General features: G+C 49.1%; 2 protein-coding genes across 5 annotated transcripts in view; one reads left to right on the top strand and one right to left on the bottom strand.

Annotated features, from left to right (window-relative positions):
- Nucleotides 1-445: 445 nt before the first annotated feature.
- HRK (harakiri, BCL2 interacting protein) lies at nucleotides 446-12,080 on the bottom strand. Of its 2 annotated transcripts, none has more exons than XM_054844065.1 (2): nucleotides 11,722-12,080; nucleotides 446-3,690 (listed from the first exon to the last, which is right to left on the bottom strand). In XM_054844065.1, exon 1 carries the CDS (start codon nucleotides 12,031-12,033, stop codon nucleotides 11,770-11,772), a length of 264 nt encoding a protein of 87 aa, XP_054700040.1. In that variant the 5' UTR covers nucleotides 12,034-12,080; the 3' UTR covers nucleotides 446-3,690; nucleotides 11,722-11,769. The 2 variants fall into 2 exon arrangements, with proteins under 2 accessions (XP_054700040.1, XP_054700041.1); XM_054844066.1 differs by having other exon boundaries at nucleotides 446-3,638.
- Nucleotides 12,081-14,143: 2,063 nt separating this feature from the next.
- The window catches only part of FBXW8 (F-box and WD repeat domain containing 8), a 53,040-nt gene continuing 48,801 nt past the window's right edge, over nucleotides 14,144-18,382 (top strand). For 2 of the 3 annotated variants that reach the window (XM_054844356.1, XM_054844354.1), the window contains exons 1-2: nucleotides 14,144-14,488; nucleotides 17,372-17,476. In XM_054844356.1, coding sequence (XP_054700331.1) covers nucleotides 14,183-14,488; nucleotides 17,372-17,476 — 411 coding nt within the window. In that variant the 5' untranslated portion in view covers nucleotides 14,144-14,182. The remainder of the gene's footprint in view (nucleotides 14,489-17,371; nucleotides 17,477-18,382) is intronic. The other variant, XM_054844355.1, reaches the window with a different exon arrangement.

Raw genomic sequence — 18,382 nt, 5'->3', positions numbered from 1 at the left:
TTGGTGATTTGCTGTATGTTTTTATTGGGTGATGCCTCTCCTGGGCACATGAAAGTGTATGACAGGAGGCCTGGTCCCATTCTATATTTTTTTACCTACTGAAAATAATTCTGAGAGAGAAGAGGAAGGAATCTGGAATTAATGGGCTAAATTCTGTCCTAGGTGTAACCCAGTTGTCTGCAACCAGACAGTGGTGCTATCCTAGAATTAATTTGGCCAGAGGACTTATTTGAGCAGGCAGGGGGAGAGAAACTGATTAGTAGTGCACACTAGACTGCTTTTTTAACTTGAAATGTGAAGTTCCAATATGTGATGGGAGCTATCCTGGTGGAGTGCCACTTTAAAAATTAATAAAGACTTTCCTCACAGCCACATTATGCGGCGTTCTATATAGACTATGATCTCATAACCTCCTCCTCTGGCTTGCACACGCACCGTCTGCTGAAACCTAAGATGAGGTCTTTTTTTTTTTTCATTTAGAGAGCACTCCCCAGTCTTCACGGAGGCGCAACTGCGAAGCTAATCAAAATCAATGACTTCTTGGCTGCTGTAAAAAAAAAAAAGAGGAGCGAACGAGAGGAACTGTGCTGGTTTCCTACCCATTAGTACGGTACAGAAACCCCCCACCATCTCACACAGCTGTTGCAATACAGTAAGAACAGCACTAGGGGAGTATACAGCATGCTTTCTTTTCCAATACAAACATCAACCAGGGTTAAATCAGATCTTTTAAAAAGGATAAAAACACCCCTTGTCAAAAAATGGAGGCATTCAAGAATAGCAATTATACCAGAAAATGTAAGGCTTTGACAAATACATACCCTCTAGTAAGTAATTCGATTTATGTACAGTGAATGCTGGCTATAAAGTGCTGGTAAGCTGTTTCTCTAGCAAAGCTTGCTTGACCCAGCAACTAATAGGTGAAAGTCTCCAAAACTTAACCCTTGGTTCACACTAAACATCCAATTTAGAACTATGAAAGTGAAGCAAATCAGGATTAAAGCAGGATTTGGGGTACTGGACCTGCTCTTGTTTACACTTGGGAAGCGCCATGGATTTGGTTGTTGTTTCACGAGAATAACAGTGGGCAGCATGTGTAACATTTTTGCTGAATGTTGAGAACCACCAAGGAGAAGACTGATCCCCTGGGAGTTTTGGGTTTTTTTACAGAAAAGCCTGTCCCAGGTGGGGTAGGACTGAGGGAGATCAGCCAATCCCTTCGTTACTGAGGTTGCTCACTGATTCAAGGGGCTTTCCCAAGGTGGGGACACTATGGTAAGGACAGAACTTTCTTTCCTTTTCCTTTGCTGTGCTGTTTCAGGGGAATTGCCTCTTTGGGAAAAATGGTACAAGAAGTCTCAAGGCTGCAATGTGGCAGGAAAACCAATGGCAGTGCAAGCTGTACGCACAGAAGATGGAAGGGAAAATGGAATAATGCATATTCCAGGTGAGAAGTTTATTGAACATTCAGAACTCAGGACCTAATAATTGTTAAAGGTGAGGAGTATGTGGGAGACCCCTCTCTCTTGCACTGAGAAATGTAAGGCAGCTCCTATGCCAGCTGGGTTGTCACAAGGCTGCCTGTGTGTACGTGGGGAACGCACAGAGGGTGAGGGAAGATTGGGGGGCTGGAGGGAAGGCCTCCTGCAGGCTGCGTGTCCTGTACAGCAAAGGGACGCACCCGGTCTTCCCAATCAATTCTTTTCTGTTCAAATTTGACTTGTGCAATACCGTAAAGACAATTTCACTTCCTCATTTGAGTGATTTACAGAAAGTTGTATTTTAAAGACTATGCCCGATCCAGCAGTCACCAGTCCAGCACTTGCAACACTGCTGAAATCAGCTGAGGCTCCTCCTTTTGCTAGCAGAATTCTTACTTATCTCGGAGGGAGACTGAGCCGGGAAGGAGTACAGGATGCCGAGTGTTCCGAGTGTCAGGCCAAAAATGGTAGGAAAATGTTTTCTCGGTCCCTGTGGTTCTGAGGCCACCCAAACTCTATCAATAGACAAACTACACTTAGCTACATGATCCCTCCCAACACTGCACATAATATAAAGTAGGGCAAGGTTATTCATTAGGAACAATTTGCTCTTTCAGCATAGCCCTTTCGCTGTTTGTGAATTGACTTTGATCAATAATACCCATGAATATGTGTGCAGGGGCCCAAACCACATCGGTGAATATTTGATAAAGGGAGAATTTAGCTTTTAGATTGCTTAGAAACATTTCTCCTGCAGGAGTGAAAAATGCAAGGTTTGACAGGGGCATAGCAGCCACTTGGCTTGCTCCTTGCCTGGGTGAGGGTTAGGAAGTGGTTTTAAAAAAGACAAGGAGCCAAACTTCCTTTGGAAATTGGGCTCTTAACATTCCTTTATGCCTTTGAAAATTTCCCCCCCCAACCATGAGAGGGTCAATTTTCTGGTGCAAATATCTGAAGCTGGGAAAAATGTTTCTTAAAAACTGTGCATAATAATTACTGGAAATAGAAACTGGAGGGTATCCTGAATCTGACAGGTAGTTTTGGCTGCAAGAAAAAAAGTGCTCAGTACTAGACTGAAAAAAAGCCCTTTGACTTTTAAGGACAAGCTCTCCTGTTATCCCCTAGTCTACTGATGAGACTAGATATAGTTCTCTTCCCTGGTTCACAGGATTTGAGACTGCTTGTATCACTATCCAGGAGAATACCCAGCTCCGGAGCTGTAGGAGATTTGCACTAGCAGACTTTGACACGTACACCGCAGTAAAAAGAGCTGGTCTGTCTTTGCTACCTCAGTGAATGCTGCTTCCCAAGCTCCAAACTGTCAAAAGAAAAAGAACTGCCCCAAAGAAAATTAGTTTCATAAAGTTCTGGGCTAGATTATTTGTTCTGTCTTAATTTATGCAGAGATTGAAAGAAAGAAAGAAAGAAAAAAATAGCACCTTCTCAACAAGTATTATTTTTTGCTATCTTGTGTATAAATATTAATAACCAAAATAGATTTCTCCTTGTCCCGTGTTTCAGAACATCCTCTTGGGGAAACTGTAGCACCACAGAGAGGCAGTTTAGCCCCAGACAAATATTAAATGTAGCACCAGAGAAACTAATGTCATAAGAAAAGCTTATCTCACCTGGTGCTATAGCGCTTAATATATACACACACAAACTGTCTGTTGTCCAAGCTGCTCAGCACCTGTTCCCCCACCACCACATGGCTAGGATGTGCCCATTTTGCAGCAAGTTTGGTCTCTCGAGATATTATAATTTAACTCCGGGTGTATAGATTATTTTTCATCCTGCTGCATTGAAAGGAATGTTTATGTTGCCATAAACAAGGTGCAGTGGAGAAAATGCTAGTGTTACAGCAAGGACATCACTAATCTTTTGACTCAGACTGCAGGAGCATGAATGCTCAGACCACCATCATCTACAAGGAATGTTGCTTACGTTCTCAACAAGGCATGCACGTTTTAACGTATGCATACAGGAGGGTTTACATTCTTCTATATATAAGCATGTATGTGTCTCTGTTTTGCTGCTGGGCCCTTGAACAGCTCCTTCCGTGCAAATCCTTCTTCACGTTGCCCAAAGCACTTCCAACATCTTCCACTTCTTTCTTTATCTCCACTCTTCACAGCTGCTGCTCAGGCTCTGGATTCCCTGTAGGAAAAGGGGAAACAATTTTCTCCAAGGGCACAGGGTTTTCTCCAGCCTAAGAAAGCAAAAGAATTGTGTTTGGTTTTAATTAGATTGATGCATTGGTTACAATAAAAGCTTCTTTTAAATTTATGCTTGCACCCTCCTGCTAAATTTACTGACCAGAAGAGGTATATAATTTATGGGGAGGATGGTTTTGTGGTTCAACAGAAGAGATTACGGCTTTATCCCTGTACTACTGCAGGATTTCTGGTGAGCTCTCCTTTTGCAAGGCTCGTTCTTTTGGGTGCTCCATCTTCATTTACATCACGTTAACAAAAATGTTAACTTTTAGGAAAGCCATTAATTTTGTTACAGGTAGGCAATGGGGTGCATTGAGTATCACAGGAGACTGGAAGAACTCACTCATTCCTGCTTCTGCCACTGATTAGATTTGTGGCCTTGGGCAAACCACTTCTTTCACTTGCTGCTGTAAAATGAGGGCAGTAATAACTTATTTGCCTCATAGGTGGGCTGCAAGCCTTAATTAATAAAGTGCTCAGAGAAAGGCACCTATCTAAGTGCAAATTAGCAGGAGAGCTGCCCAAGGGGCAGCTACTATGAAATTCCCTTTTCCCTCATTTATACTAGGTTTGTTGATACCGGCATTTGCTGGGGTAGATCCCATCTTGCAGACTGTGTTGTCTAGCTTGCAGACACCGTGACAATGAGTGTTCTTATAAAAACCTCAGTGGAGAAATCTCTGCTGGCCTTCTCGATGAGGTGATTTCACCAGGGTGGGAGAAAGGAGGGGGGAGTAGCTGACTGTGCAACTACATCAGCTATGAAGTCAGAGTGTAATTAGGGCTGGCAAACAGCTTTGGGGCAGATTCTGATCGGCATTACTCTGATGTAAACCCAGAATCACTTCACATTCTTGTGTACTACTATCCTGTTTACGCCAGCGTGAAGGTTATCACAATTCAGTCGCACTGCCTCTGAGATGAACTGAAACCTCCAGTGAGAGGAAAGTGGGCAAATTCTGGTGCTGCAATGGACCCTGAGTAACCTAGAACGTCTCTGGTTCAGCCTCCTACGATTTAACCATATCTGCTTTATGCCAGTTACCATCAGCTGCTCCAGCTGCTGCTGCGCACAGGATGTGGCAATTACAACCTCTCCTTCCCTCAGGTTACAGTCTTGCTTTCTAGTTTTGAGGAACCTGAAGCAACAATGAAAATAGCTTGAAGGACTAATGCCAGGATGAATCATCTGGAATGGAAGCACGTTTTCGTTTGTCTTGCTGTGATCAAGGCTACCAGCTAGCCACACAGTTCCTAAGGCTCTGCATCTGCAGGCGCACATGCTTTCGCATACACACCCATTCTTTCTAAGTACCAGAGGTATTTTACAAGTTATTTTTGCAAAGCTGCTTAACTTTTTTGGCAGAAGGTAAATCGGAAAGGTGTTCGCTACTTGAGAAAGTATGAACGTGATAATACTGGCTACACAAAACCAGCCAACAGAGCACAGCCTGTCAATAAACAGCTGTCAATAAGTAGCCCAGAGATTGAAACGCATCCGCATTTGGCCTCCTGGCCCACATGCATGGCCTTTCTGCAGCCCCACGCTCCCACATGGGTCTCCTGGGATCTCAGCCTGCGCTTGCTCCACTGCACACTTAGGTCTAGGCAATGCCGAGCACCGACAGCCAGCCAGCGTCACAGCTGTCTCTAGGCTTGTGAAACGTCACCAGGAGGAGATTCTGGGCACCTGCATTTCTCACACCAGATGTCTTTGTAGAGAGGTCTTCAAAGTTAACCCCATCAGCACTGCTGGGGTGGGAAAGCAGAGCACAGCCTGAGAAAGAGGGTACTGAGAAACAGGGCTGGCGACACAGAGGAGCCTGTGATGTGGTTGCTTACGCTCAAAGAAGTGAGATATGTGCTCAAGTTACGTTGGAATAAAGACTTCAGGAGTTGATTAAAGGATTTCCTTCAAAGCAAACCCATTTAATCCTTATTTATTATTTCTCCTGTAGTAGCACTTCCAAATGCCAGCTATGAACCCTTGTCCTACTGTGCCATCTATGGCCTGCAACAGCTCATCCTTGGTGTCATTATATTTTACAAACTGTCCCTCCGTGTCACTTAACATATAGAAAATCTTTAAAAACCTGTAAAAGTTGGTAAATCCTAGAACGTCTTGAACTCCAAGTGATAAATCTGCTCTGGGGCAGGCAAAGAGCTCAGCACAATGTTTATGCATCTCACAAGCCCTATTCTAAGACTTAAATGGCTCTTGAGTTTTGCATCAGCCGCGTGCTGGCCTTCTGCATAAAGGTGAATTTCATGGAAAGAATAAAAGAGAACCCCAGAATCCTGGCCTTCAGCCCATCTTTCAATAAAACAATTTTGAATATCCTAGGCTGTGTTAAAGCCATTTCTGGGTGCATATTGGCTGCATTGCCAGTATCTGAGTCATTAATGGAATATACTTTGAGCCAAATTCTGATCTCATTTACAGCACTGTAAGTCCAGGGCAACCCAATTGACTTCAGTGGAGTTACTCCAAATTTCCCACAATAGGCACTCAGCAGATAGATCAAAATTTGGTACTTTAGGTCTGAAAAAGGCTGAGGAAAGCCAAACTACCTCCCATTTGTAATACTGGGGTGGATAGCAAGTTGGAAAGAGTGCCAGCATATGGTCTCTGTAGAGCTGCTGAAACATTGTTTATTTTATGTGTCATTCTTATAACCTCAAAACTTTGGGGGGGGTGATTGTCCACTACTATCAAAATCTTTCATTTACTTATAAAAAAAAGGAATTAAAGCTGAGTTCCTATATGAAAAATGCAGTGTCTATTGAAAATGTGGATTGAAGTGATAAAGGAAAAAAAAATCACTTGTTTTGAAATATTTCATGGGAACCAACACTGCCCTTGATGACGTATCCCTCTCTTCCTGGTCATTTCGGGAGATGCAGATTCTGCTCGAAAAGTTGCTCTTATTGCACTGATTAAGCAATGAAGTTGTGAGATGACAAATCACGTTGGCTGATATTTGCAAAACCATCTCAGGCGGCCTCAACACATCCCATTGCTTTTAATAGATATGGGCATCTCGACTTCTCAGTCACTTTGAACTCTCCAGCCTTAAATCCTACAGTTTTATCACACAGCTTGCTAAGCTGGTGTTTAAAAAAAACCCACCAAGCTGCTCCTCTCTGGGATGCTGAGTAGGATGGGCATGAAATGACTCAGGCAGGGGGTCCTGAGTCTCAGCTCAGCATTTCTTTGACTAATCTTTATTCAGAGAGAGGATGCAAAGCCATGCTTGGGTACCACCTGCATAAAGCCACAGGAGAATCTGAGCTCATGTCCCCTAAAGCAGTTGGCAAAAGGAGTTCTGCTCACGGCTAAGGTGTCAGCATGTAACTTCTTGATTTAAATGATTACACAGGCAATTCAGTTGGCACATGTTCTGCTCCTAATAAACAAAGTAACAGTTATTGATATATTTAAAGAAAAAAAATATCCAAGGGCTTGGATTGCTAAGGGAAAGCTTGAGGCAGGGACAAAACGAGGCGCTCTCACTTCCTTCCTCACGCAGCAGCAGGTTAATGAGAAAACAAGGGCTGGGCAAGAGCCCTGTCAAATTCCCAAGCAGCCTGCATCCATGTACACTCACACTTCATTAGCATCTCTGTGGGAGACAGAAGGGTAACTTGGAAGACCAAAAAACAATTAGGAGGGGGGTTGAGAGGTAAGTCGAAAGAAGAGTAGAACTACTAGAGAAGAACTTGGAAGAATGGTGTGTCCCAGAGATCTGAGCACAGGAAAATCAAGGAACCCAGACGGGGCAAAGAAATATGTTGGGGCTCCAATCTTTCCGCAAAGAAGTGGCCTGCTTGGCCGTAGTCCACCTGCGGAAAGAGGCATTTCTGGGCTGCCTGATTATCTCTGAAAACTCTGCTGCTCGTTTGTCAGGGAAGTTAATGCTGAAGGTTCTCCTTGTGCAATTTAACTGTGAAGCTGGGGCCAGGGTGGCGGGGACCTTTGGCATTTTTGAGTAGGATGCTTGGCACTAGGCAGAGCAGGCTCCTTCCTCCTTAGTTATCCAGGAGGATAAACAACAGCGCTCGCCTCTTTGTGTCAGGGATGCATACGGGGTGCAACACGCTGAATGTTTGTCCTCGTGCAAAACTGCAGCTCACTGCTGAGCTAGTCGGCTTGGTCTTGCGCTAGCTGTACCGCCTCTGGTCCTTAATTTTCTTTGCACTCCTGCACAGCTCAGTGTGACTTCTCCAGAAATCTTATCAACCCAATTTTAATACAGATAATTAACTGCACTGAGACTTTGGACAGAGTGGCTCTGCATGAACCTCGCAGCAAACAGTGGGGAGAATTACTGGCAACACAGTGGGCATGGAACCAGGCTGGTGAAGCTGGCAGGGACAAGTAGGGTTTGATTTTAATACACTGCCACTTCTGAACTAATAGAGCGAAATACAACTGACATTGTATGCCAAACTGGCACATGACAACTATACTTCACGCCCTGGCTAGATATTTCAAGGTGATGTCAGATTCTAGATTATAAAACTGCCATTTGCAAAGCATTCATCCCCAAATCCCAAGCACAGTCCACAGATACAAGTTGGTCACATGCAGCAGCCCTAACCCTGCTTTCACTGGCATCACCTAGGGGCTGCGAGAGCAGGAGAAGCTCCCCGGTACACAGGATTATTCCCTGAGCTGCACTGTTGTGTAAAGCCACAAGGACCTGAGGGAACAACTACCAACCTCCTTCCTCAGAAACAGTACGTATGCTCACAGCAGCCAATGCGAAATGCTATTACCACTTGAAAAGCAGGAGGGGAACTCAAGCAGTAAGCCAAGCTGAAACTGGCTTTTTTCTCTAACTTCTCTGTTCCTTCTGTAACCACCAGATCACAAGACAAATGCTGACTTCACAGTGTGTTTATTAAGTTTACAAGTTACTCTCCTCCTATGAGCTGTTCCACGAAATCCCAAGGTCAAAAGTGCTCAGAGCCTGGACTTCCCATCCTGTTGCAGAACAATGTTATTATCACTGCCGAGCGTCTCTGAGGATGGCAGAAAAACATATATTTTGTTCAGAAATACTCTGCTGAGTTAATAAAACACCGCTGTCTTACCACATCTCTAAGTTTAACCCAGCTCACTGCACTATCACTTGGGCTCTGAGACACTGCAGATAATCAGATACCTCCACTGGTGTGAGCAAATTGCTCTTCAGGAAGAAAAGAAAAGATTCTTAATAGGAAAAATAACCCAGAGTCTGAAGTGTAGATGATATATTTAATTATTCTGGGGTTACATTGTATTTTCATCTGCAGCTTGGTCACTTGTGACTTAAAAGCTTGTGAGGAGTCGGACAGGTCAGTCTGCTGTGTGTAGGGGCAACCAAGAGACTGTTACTAGCTTGTTATTCTCCCACATCTGGCCTCTTTATCCCTGAAACTGCTTCACATCACGCATGAGGATCTTCTTTTCAGAGACTTACATTTGTATTTGTGTCCACGAAGCCTCAGAGCATTTGGAGGCAGCTCAGCACGTCTTGTCTGCGGCAGCTTTTGAAGCTGCGAGGAAGGACTGTGCGTGCTGAAGGAGCTCGCCTCGGCTGTGTTGAGGGTAATGCTTTGCTTTTCTGTAGTGTCTTTATCAAAGCAATTTATAAGCAACTGGTTATTGTTGGGCCTGAAGTGCAGAAAGCCAGATGGAGGTGAGGGCTCCACAGAGTCAACAGCAGAAGAGATTGGGAAAAAAAATATTAATATCTGCCTAACCAAAGCTATGCAAACCTTCACAAAAACTAAAAATCCAAACAGCTTTGGCCTTGTGGGATTGCCAGGAAGTCTGGGCTGAGCGTGTGCACGGATCCACCAGGCCAGCGAACGGGGTGTCTCTGCCAGCTTTCTCACCTGCCACCTTCTCTACATGGGATGAAGTCCCAGACTGGGCAGGGAGGAAATTCCCCAGCTTGTTAGAAAGAAAAGGGCATTTGAGACACTAGGTAAGGGAGATCACTGCAGTCCCCCTTGGATTTCAACTTTTTTTGAGCTCAGAGAGGCAAGCAAGTCAGCCGGGTGGGTTTGCTTCCAAACACTAGAACCAAACCTGCGACAAACTGACAGGAAAGAAGATCTCTAAGCTCTGCTCCTGACCACAGTCCCGTGTCTCAAACCGCTGCCCCACACCACTGACACTACCTCTTCAAGGGCTTTGCTGGGCACAGCTCTGCAGATACCATCCTGGAACCTCATACGTGCTGATGATTTTATAGAAATTGAGGCTTTGATTCATCAAAAAAACCCAGTTCTGTTCTGGTTTTGTTTTCAAAGAAAGCTTTCCAAAGGTAACCAGCTGAACCTCCTGACAGATGCACGGTCATGGCTCAGACAGATGACAACAATATCATCTCCCCCCCTATACACCAGTGCACACACACGCGCGCAGTGCAAACAGTGCAAACACACACACCTGCTGGGAAACCTTACTTTTAAACTCTCTTGATAACCTTACATTTCCCCACACCATACATATGTATCTAATTGTATTTCCTGCACCTAAAAAGCATGCAAGACATTTTGCAATGTAAGACCTGACTCCTGATAGCCAAGGTCTCGCCCAAGAGTTGCAATCAGCCCAGGTAAGCTGAAATTATACAAGGTCAGCCCAGTATTGGTGGCATTTTTCAACTGATTTTAAGCTCTTGTCTAAACCCTGTCCGAGCTGATGGGATATGAGTGCACGCTGAAAGTTAGACACGTACTTAACCGTCTTTCCTGAACACAGACAGACACTGGGGACATTCACAAATAGAATTTAAAGCACCCAAAATAGAAGCCCTTGCTCCTCATGTCTGTGGGGAGAAATCCACGTCCCAAAGAGCACTTCAGAGCACCCAAAATCCCTGAGGTGACCCCAACGTATGCTCTGTATCCCTGAGTGCTCCCAGGGCTGAGGGTGCAGAGCTGTCCCCATCAGCCCAGGAGGTGTCACCTGGATGACAACGAGGGTTACAGGACCACGTATGTCCTATTTCCCGGCTGTTGGTTTGCTCGGTGGCTCTGGAGCCCAGTGGGGGCTCTAGGAACCAGCAGTATCTGGCTTGGACACTTTTCCCTGGCTGGTGGCTTGGGACTCCCTCAGGGAAAGCCTCCAGCACTGGGCAAGGCATAATCCAAAACACAGAGGCAGGCACAGCCAGCCAAAGTCCTGGGCTGCCCCACTGGATGGTCCTGTGGTGACATCCCACTGCCCAGGGACCTTAGCAATGGGTGCTAAGCACCTGTGGGTCTAAAACCCACCAGGGGGGATGGCAGGACACAGGGGAAGTTCCTCCACTCACGATACAGCTGGAGGCTTGGCACGGGTGCACGGCTGGGCCAGGAGGCTGCGAGCATCCTCCATCTCCCCAGGACCGGCAGTTGGGGTGACCTGGGACCTGCTCCGATCCCCCCCGTGCCGCCCTGCACTGCTGCTGGCCCACTGGGGCCACAGGCTCACTCAGTGTGGGCATGGAGCTCAAACTGCCCTGTGAGAGCATGGATGACCCGGGCAGAGGGGAGGCACAGAGCTGGAAGCCATCAAAGTTTGGGGAAGGGGAAAGGGGACGTTTGGGGAGTCCTGGGAAAAGAGGAGAGGAGAGGAGAGGAGAGGAGAGGAGAGGAGAGGAGAGGAGAGGAGAGGAGAGGAGAGGAGAGGAGAAGGAGTCGGTGCGATCTGGCAGCGCGGGTACCGGCAGCCCGGGGCTCCGTTCCCTGCCACAGCCGCGATCAGCTGCCGCAGCCCGGCGAGCCGGCGGGTACCGCGGACAGCGCGCTCCGCCGGGCCGGGCCCCCCTGCCGGACCCGGGCCGTACCGAGCCGGGCCCTCCCGCGCCGGACTCCCCCCCGGGCCATAGCATGCCGAGCCGCGGCGTACCGTGCTGTACCGACCCCCGCCCCGTCACGCCGCACCGGGCGGTACCGTCCCCCGCCGCGCCGTCCCGTGCCGAGCCCCGACGGCCGCCCAGCCGTCCCCGTCTCGCCCCGTCCCCGTCCCCCGGCGCGGTGCCGACCTGTTGCGCGTCCCGCCTGCTCCCCGCTCCGGCCAGCGCCCCTCTCGCCTAGAGGCTCCTCCTGCGGATCAGCCAGGCCAGCGCGGCCGCGGGCGTGAGGGCGCACAGCAGGCACACCACGGCGGCCAGGCGGCGGCCGGCCGAGGGCCCGCGGCCCCGCGCCTTCCGCCGCGCCGCCCGCTGCTCCAGCTCATCGCCCAGGCGGCGCAGGCGGGCGGCGACCAGGCGGGCGGCGGCCGAGGGCCGGGCGGCTCGGCCGGGGCTGCAGGGGCAGGGCGCGGGGGGGCCGCCGTGCAGCGCGCAGGGGCACATGGCTGCGCCGCCGCTCGCCGCCGAGTGCCGCGGCGTGTGCGGGCGGGCGGACGGGCGGGCCGGGGCGACGGCGGGCGGGGGACGGGGGGGTTACATCATCCCCCGCGGGGCGGCGCTCGGCCGCGGGGAGCGGGCGGGGGGGGGGGGAACGGGGACAGCGGGGAGAGGGGGGAGACGGTGTGGGGGGCTGCAGGGGACGGGGTGGGATGGGGGAGAGGGTGGGATGGGGGGTGTGGGGGGAATGGAGGGGACAGGGGTTGTGTGGTGGGACATTTGGTTATCTAGGAACGGTGTGGGAGTTTGATGGGACAACGCAGGGATGCAGGTGGCAGGGTAGGGATGCAGGTGGCAGTGTCCCGGGATGCAGGTGGCAGTGTGGGGATGGAGGGACAGCGCAGGGATGCAGGTGGCAGTGCACGGAGGTGGCAGAGTCCCGGGACGCAGGTGGCAGTGTAGGGATGGAGGGACAGTGTGGAGATGCAGGGGGGCAGTGAGGGGATTACACAGAGCTGGAGGGGATTTCATCACCCAAAGCATTACTGATTCTGGTCACATTTCAGGAGGCCAAAGGAGTGCACAGCGTCCCCATCAGCCCCCAGGCACTGACCCAGGGGCATGCGGAGCCTCCCAGCCATCAGAGCGCAGGAGCGGGGCTGGGATGCCCCAGGCAGGCCTCCCCATCACACATCAGCCCTGGGATGGTAGCGGGGGCTCCCAGGGGGGCAGGAATCACCCCAAACTGGCCCATTTCTTTTCCGCCTGGCAGGGAGGTGGCTGCCACCTCCTTAGCAGATCACCCTGGTATTGCAAAGGGGTTTGAGGAGACCCTCCTGGGGGTCACCTTCTTCCCAACCCCTCCCTGGAGCAGCCCTGCATCCCGCTGCAGGGGAAGCTCCTGCTCTGCAGCCCCTCTCTTTGCAGGGCTCACCCCAGGGAGATCCTCCTCCAAGTTCAAATGATTGTTAGGAAAACAAATCTTTTGTGGGGTTTCTACATGTAGGAATCCCTCCTCAAAATGAGGTAGCTCAGGGTTTTCCTGGAATCCAAAATGCCTGTTTGTGTTCATTAAGTTGGGTTTTGTGAACTGCACAGACAGCAACCAGCTGCAAAGAAGAAAAACCAGTGAGTGGCTGCTGAGGATGCTGAATGGCAGCAGCCGGAGGTGGACACGAGGGTGGAGGTACATTGGCACAACCTGCTGCCAAGAGCAAGGGCTGCACCGTTTTAGCTTGTTCACCAGTGCCCAGCGAGGACTAGCTGTTTGACTTAAACGTGGACAAGTATCGCTTACCTGATTTATTTTCCCAAGTGCTGCATGAAAGTTATGCTGAAGACTTGAACACTTGCAGCCTTTCCACTCCTCCGGACAGCCGGACTGGCTGAAGCAATAGTAGCTCCATGGCCGTGTTTCAGCGGTTGGGTTTAGCCATCATGTGAAACGCAGCCATTAAGCAACAAGGTGGGTTGATACTGGAGAGGCGCGGAGCAAGCGTTGTCTCCTCCCCAAAGCACCATGAAAGCGGCAGCTCTGGGCTGCAGTGGCTGCAGAAGGATGCGGGCGTGATTTGGGGTGCACTGAGCCCCAGGAGGTGTAAGAGACATGCAAGCTCTGGTTCAGTCTTGGCCAACAAAATGGGTGGAGGAAATGGTCACCCAGTGGCAGAGCAACGCACCTCTGTGCCTCCTCCATGGGCAACGACCCGCTCGGCGCCCTCTCGCCTGCCTTTCAGGGAGCGGCTTTTCCCCGTGGGGCCTCACGGGCCGGCCATGGCTGGGAGGCAGCCGAGGGCTTCCCAGCAGAGCCCAGGGCACCTGCAGGGGACCCTGCCCTCACCCCAGCCCTCGCTCGGCCACCAGTGGCTTTCCAAAGCTGGGCCGTGCCCACTGGCCCCCTGGGCCGCTAGGCCACTGGCCCCGTAGCCCGCCAGGCGCCCAGCCCGCCTCCGGTGCGCTCGGCGCCCGCGGGCAGCCCCAGCGCTCCCACCCGCCCCTGGCCCACAAAATGGCGGCCGGCGGCCCCTGTCAGCCGGGCCCCGGCCCTCCCCGGCCGCAGTAGGAACCTTCGCGCGGCGGAACGCGCGGGTGCGGGGGGCGGTTTCCGGGCCGGGCCGGCGGGAGGTTGGGCCGGGCCGGGCCCGGCCCCGCCGCCATGGCCGAGGGCTCGGCGGAGCTGGAGCTGTTCCGCCGCCGCTGGCGGGAGGAGCTGGCGGGGGGCGCGAAGCGGCAGCGGCGGGAGCCGGCGGCGGAGCCGGCGGCGGGTGCCGAGAACTGGCGCAGCGCGGAGCCGAGCGAGCCGGGCTACCTGGCGCTGGCCCGCGGCCTGTTGGACGGCGGCGCCCCGCCCTCCCCGGCCTGCCGCAGCCCCTCGCCCGCCCGCCCCGCCGAGGAGCCCGCGGGGGACGGAGATGGAGGCGGCGACGGCGACGACCTGCTGGGGCAGCTCATCCGGGACCTGGTAGGGCGGCGCGGGCCCGGGGCCGCGGGGCTGCACCTGTGGCGGCCCTGGCGCTTCGCCTCGGGGTAGAGACCGGGGCGAGGCGTGGAGGAGTCGGCGGGGGAGGTGTGGGGGGCCGTGGGGTTTGGAGCCGGGGTCGTGCGGGGCCGCCCCGACGGGAGCAGAGAGCAGGGCCCGGCTGCGCCTCGTCTCTGGGGTGGGAAAGGGGGATGCTGAGTCTGGGTTCCTGTGAGCTTGTGTGTAGCCTCAGCTTCTGAATATGTTTTGTCTTTTCGAGATTTTCGAGTTCCAAAATCTACTTTTCTTTCTATGAGATGCTATTTTTTTTTTCTCTTGAAGAAAGCTTTTGTTGCTTATTCAGGCTATTTGATGCAGGTGCAGTAATTAAGGATATCTTGCCTTGTGACACAGCAGTGTAGTAAGAAAACAAGTATTAATTCTTTAAATAAAGGAGTTAATTTGGAAATAGTTTTAAATACAGTTTTGAACCAGATAAAGGTTATTTTGGAAAGTCCTCTAAATGCAATAGAGATTTTATTTACAGTGCAGGAAAACTAGGGGGGGAACCCATTTTCTTGCTTCTCGCTAACCTAACTGTGACTAATTACTCTTTGCTTAAAAAAATTAAAAGGAACAGATTAAATTTCTGTCTGCAAGGCACAAATTAATCCATTTACAGAATTAGTGCTCCATTAGCACACAGGAGCCCAAATCTGTCTCAGAGGGGATGGTAGTATTTGAGTTTTGGATTCGTTCCAGTAGACTTAGACAGGCTGGTGCTGACTTAACGTTACCGCTTCGTGTGCAGCGGTGAGCACTGTACTAAAGACAAGCTGTGTGAAGTTTTGGAGATGTAGGAAGGGAAGACCTTGATCTGTCTGTAATGTTAAGGTTGCAGAAGAATGAAATTAGTATGAGCTGTTGCTTGTGCTTTATTGCAAGCTGGTGCTTAGAGTTTGACTATAAATACTCAAGGTTAGTTGAAAAAAAAAAGCTGTATAGCTGGTTTTTTTCTTGTTTTCTTTTTTTTTTTTTCCCCCTTATCTTTTCACAAGAGCTGTCAGTCTTGACTTGTGTCTGTACCGGTTCTGTCTGTAGGCAGCCTGTCCTTCCCATGATATCCTTGGATACATGCAGACAGACCAGGTTCTGCTGGTTGGATGTGAGTCAACTACAATTTGGAAGCAATACATTCATGGTGGTGCTGTGCCTGAGCTCATAAGCCTAGAGCTAATAAGCCTTGCCGAATAGCTCATCTTATTTGTTTGGGCAGCGCGTTGCTCTAAAATGGTTTTGCAGCTCCTGGATCTGAGCTGGTTCACATCTGGCCAGCTTGGGGTCTGTCTGCGTAAGGCCATGGAGATGTGCTCTCAGGGTTCCTTTTATATTTTTCTTCGGTGTGCCTTTTGGAAATAGATGTAACTTAAATCACGTGAAAGCAAACGATCTTCTTGCAAAGCCACAGCAGGGAGTGGAGCCAGTGGTCCTCATGCAGCGGGAAAGGAAAAGGAGCTGTTTGTGCAGGAAAACTGTGGACAAGGAGGGAGGGGAGCAGGAAGGTTGCCCACAGGTCTAGTTTAAGTAACTTTAGAACAAGTGCCAGGTTCCAGTGTTTATAAACTGGTACCATTTTGCTAAAAAGACCTGATGGGCACATTGTCCATATTTGTGCTGTCTGAACACTTATCTAGTGTCGAATACCTTTTGCGTTAAAAGCTTTCACACAACCATATTATACAATAGTTTTCCTGTGTAACTGTACTTTAAATAAACTCAGCATTGCCTGGTTTTGCCACTTCGTTGGTACTGCAAAGCGCCCGGCTTTAAATCAGCAAGGAGTAGTTGTAGAAGAGACCTATGAAGAAGCAAAGGTATCGGGGCTGGTGAAGTGCTGAGAGGCAGGGGGGTGACCCTGATTTGGGGTCTGCCTGACTTTCTGAGAGCAAACTGGAGACAGGTTTGAGCTGAGCAGCTGATTTTGTACGCGGGGATGGAGAGCGATCGGGCGTTCGGGAGTGCCGGGGGGTACGGAAACCAAGAGAAAACACTAGAGAGGAAAACTTCAGAATGGGTGAGGTAGAATGGTCAGAATGGGCTGATTTTGTCCTCTCTGTTATATAGAGTATAAAAATTCAGAATATCCAGACAGAAATCGAGAGGACAAATCTTGATGCGATAACTGCAGGAAGAAGATTTAATAAGTATGCAGTTAAAACAAACAAACAAAAACCCTCTAGGAAAAATATACATGCAGCACTCAGCTGTTAGATAAGTTGATGGATTCTTTGGTTTTAAGTTTGGAGGTTTTTTAGATACTTAATCAGTTAAAGCAGCAACTCTTTCAGCACATTTCTTATTAAAAAGACATTTTTTATGTTACTAATGAAAGACAGAAACAAACTAATGTCTTCTCCATTCAGTTTTATATCAAAATAGTCATGCGTTTTCCATCATCTGTGCTTGAAATCTTGTAAGTGAAACTAATAATTGGCGTATGTCTTCAAAGTGCTTACTCGTTTGGTCTTTTTGATGCTGAAACCTTCGAGAAACTTTTCTGCTACAACTTGAGTCTTGCCTTTCTGTGCCAGCTGACTATAAACAAGCCTTACAGTTCTCGATTTGCTTTTTAGCTCCACTTAGTCTTCTAAAATTCTTTACCCGATATGACTCGGAGAGAACAAAGAGTAGCTCGGGTACCTTCACGCCAGCGTGGTCTATCTGATGTTGTGCCGTTACAGGATGGAGAGGCAAAATTAATTCTGCCTTTTTCTGTGATGGCACTGAGGCTACAGCCTCCATTCTTCATACTATGGTAACTTTTGCTACTGTCTAGCTGTGTGCTGAAGAAGCCTAACCAATCATTTCATCTTTTTTTCTTTTCAGAATGAAATAAATGAGATTCCTTTCTTTGATATCCAGCTGCCTTATGAACTGGCACTGAAGATATTTCAGTACCTGGGCAAGACTGAATTGGGAAGGTGTGCTCAGGTGAGCGCTGCTGACAGTTTGCTTCTCTGATACCACATAGAATTGGCAGAAATATTCAAGAAACGGTCAGGCACCTTGATGCAGGGAAGATGTGTGGTAGCCCTACTAGCTCAGCTGATTGTGCTTTTACTCACTGGAAATAGTTCCAAAGCTGAATATTGAAAAAAATAATAGTAAATGAGCTGGATTTATAGTTTGTGGCTGAGTTCAATAAAACATTTGTGGCTTGGACAAAAGTGAAGCTTTAAAATTTAAAATAAATACTTGCAAAGATCTTTTATTTCAAGTTAATGTATTCAGAAACAAGTGAGCGTGTCTTATTGCAGTATTTAGGACTCAACGCTTTCCAGTGCCAAGGGCATGGCAACAAAGCTCTTCCTCCCACTCTTCAGTATGTGACTTGAACCATAGAAACTGGAGTAGTAACTTTTTGTCTGTAGTAGTTTCACGTGAGGCTAAAGTCTTAAATGATGCCGATTTCCTCCCCCCCAGCCCCACAAGAGGTTTGTTTTTCTTTGGTGATACTTTAAGATAATGCTTTCACCAGTCTGTACTCAGACATGGTCCATAATTTATGTGTAGTTGTAAACCGCCTGTCTCTTCAAGTAGCTTTGCTCACTTAAACACTCGCACACACCTGACTATACTTAGGATTGCTGAGCCCACGCTATTGAGCCTCTTTATCTCCTTTCTTCACACATTGAATGATGAACCTCCCCTCTGAATGAGTCTCCAAAGCAAACGTAATTGGCAAGTGCTGATTACCCTGGGAGGCAGAGTAGAATATTGTGGATATTCGTTGCCTGCTTCTCCCATGGCCACTACTTAGCGTTTCAGGCTGGTGTTCATTGAACTCTTAAGTACAAAGCACATCTTGCAACCTCACAGAAATGACCAAACCCATTC

This window comes from Grus americana, chromosome 16 (assembly GCF_028858705.1).
Source record: "Grus americana isolate bGruAme1 chromosome 16, bGruAme1.mat, whole genome shotgun sequence".
Classification (NCBI taxonomy): Eukaryota; Metazoa; Chordata; class Aves; order Gruiformes; family Gruidae; genus Grus; species Grus americana.
The sequence above is the reverse complement of the archived record's forward strand: the minus strand, read 5'-3'. Positions and strand labels throughout refer to the sequence as shown.

Coding starts and splice junctions, on each gene's coding strand:
- HRK (XM_054844065.1), bottom strand. CDS start 12,033: ATGTGCCCCTGCGCGCTGCACGGCGGCCCCCCCGCGCCCTGCCCCTGC.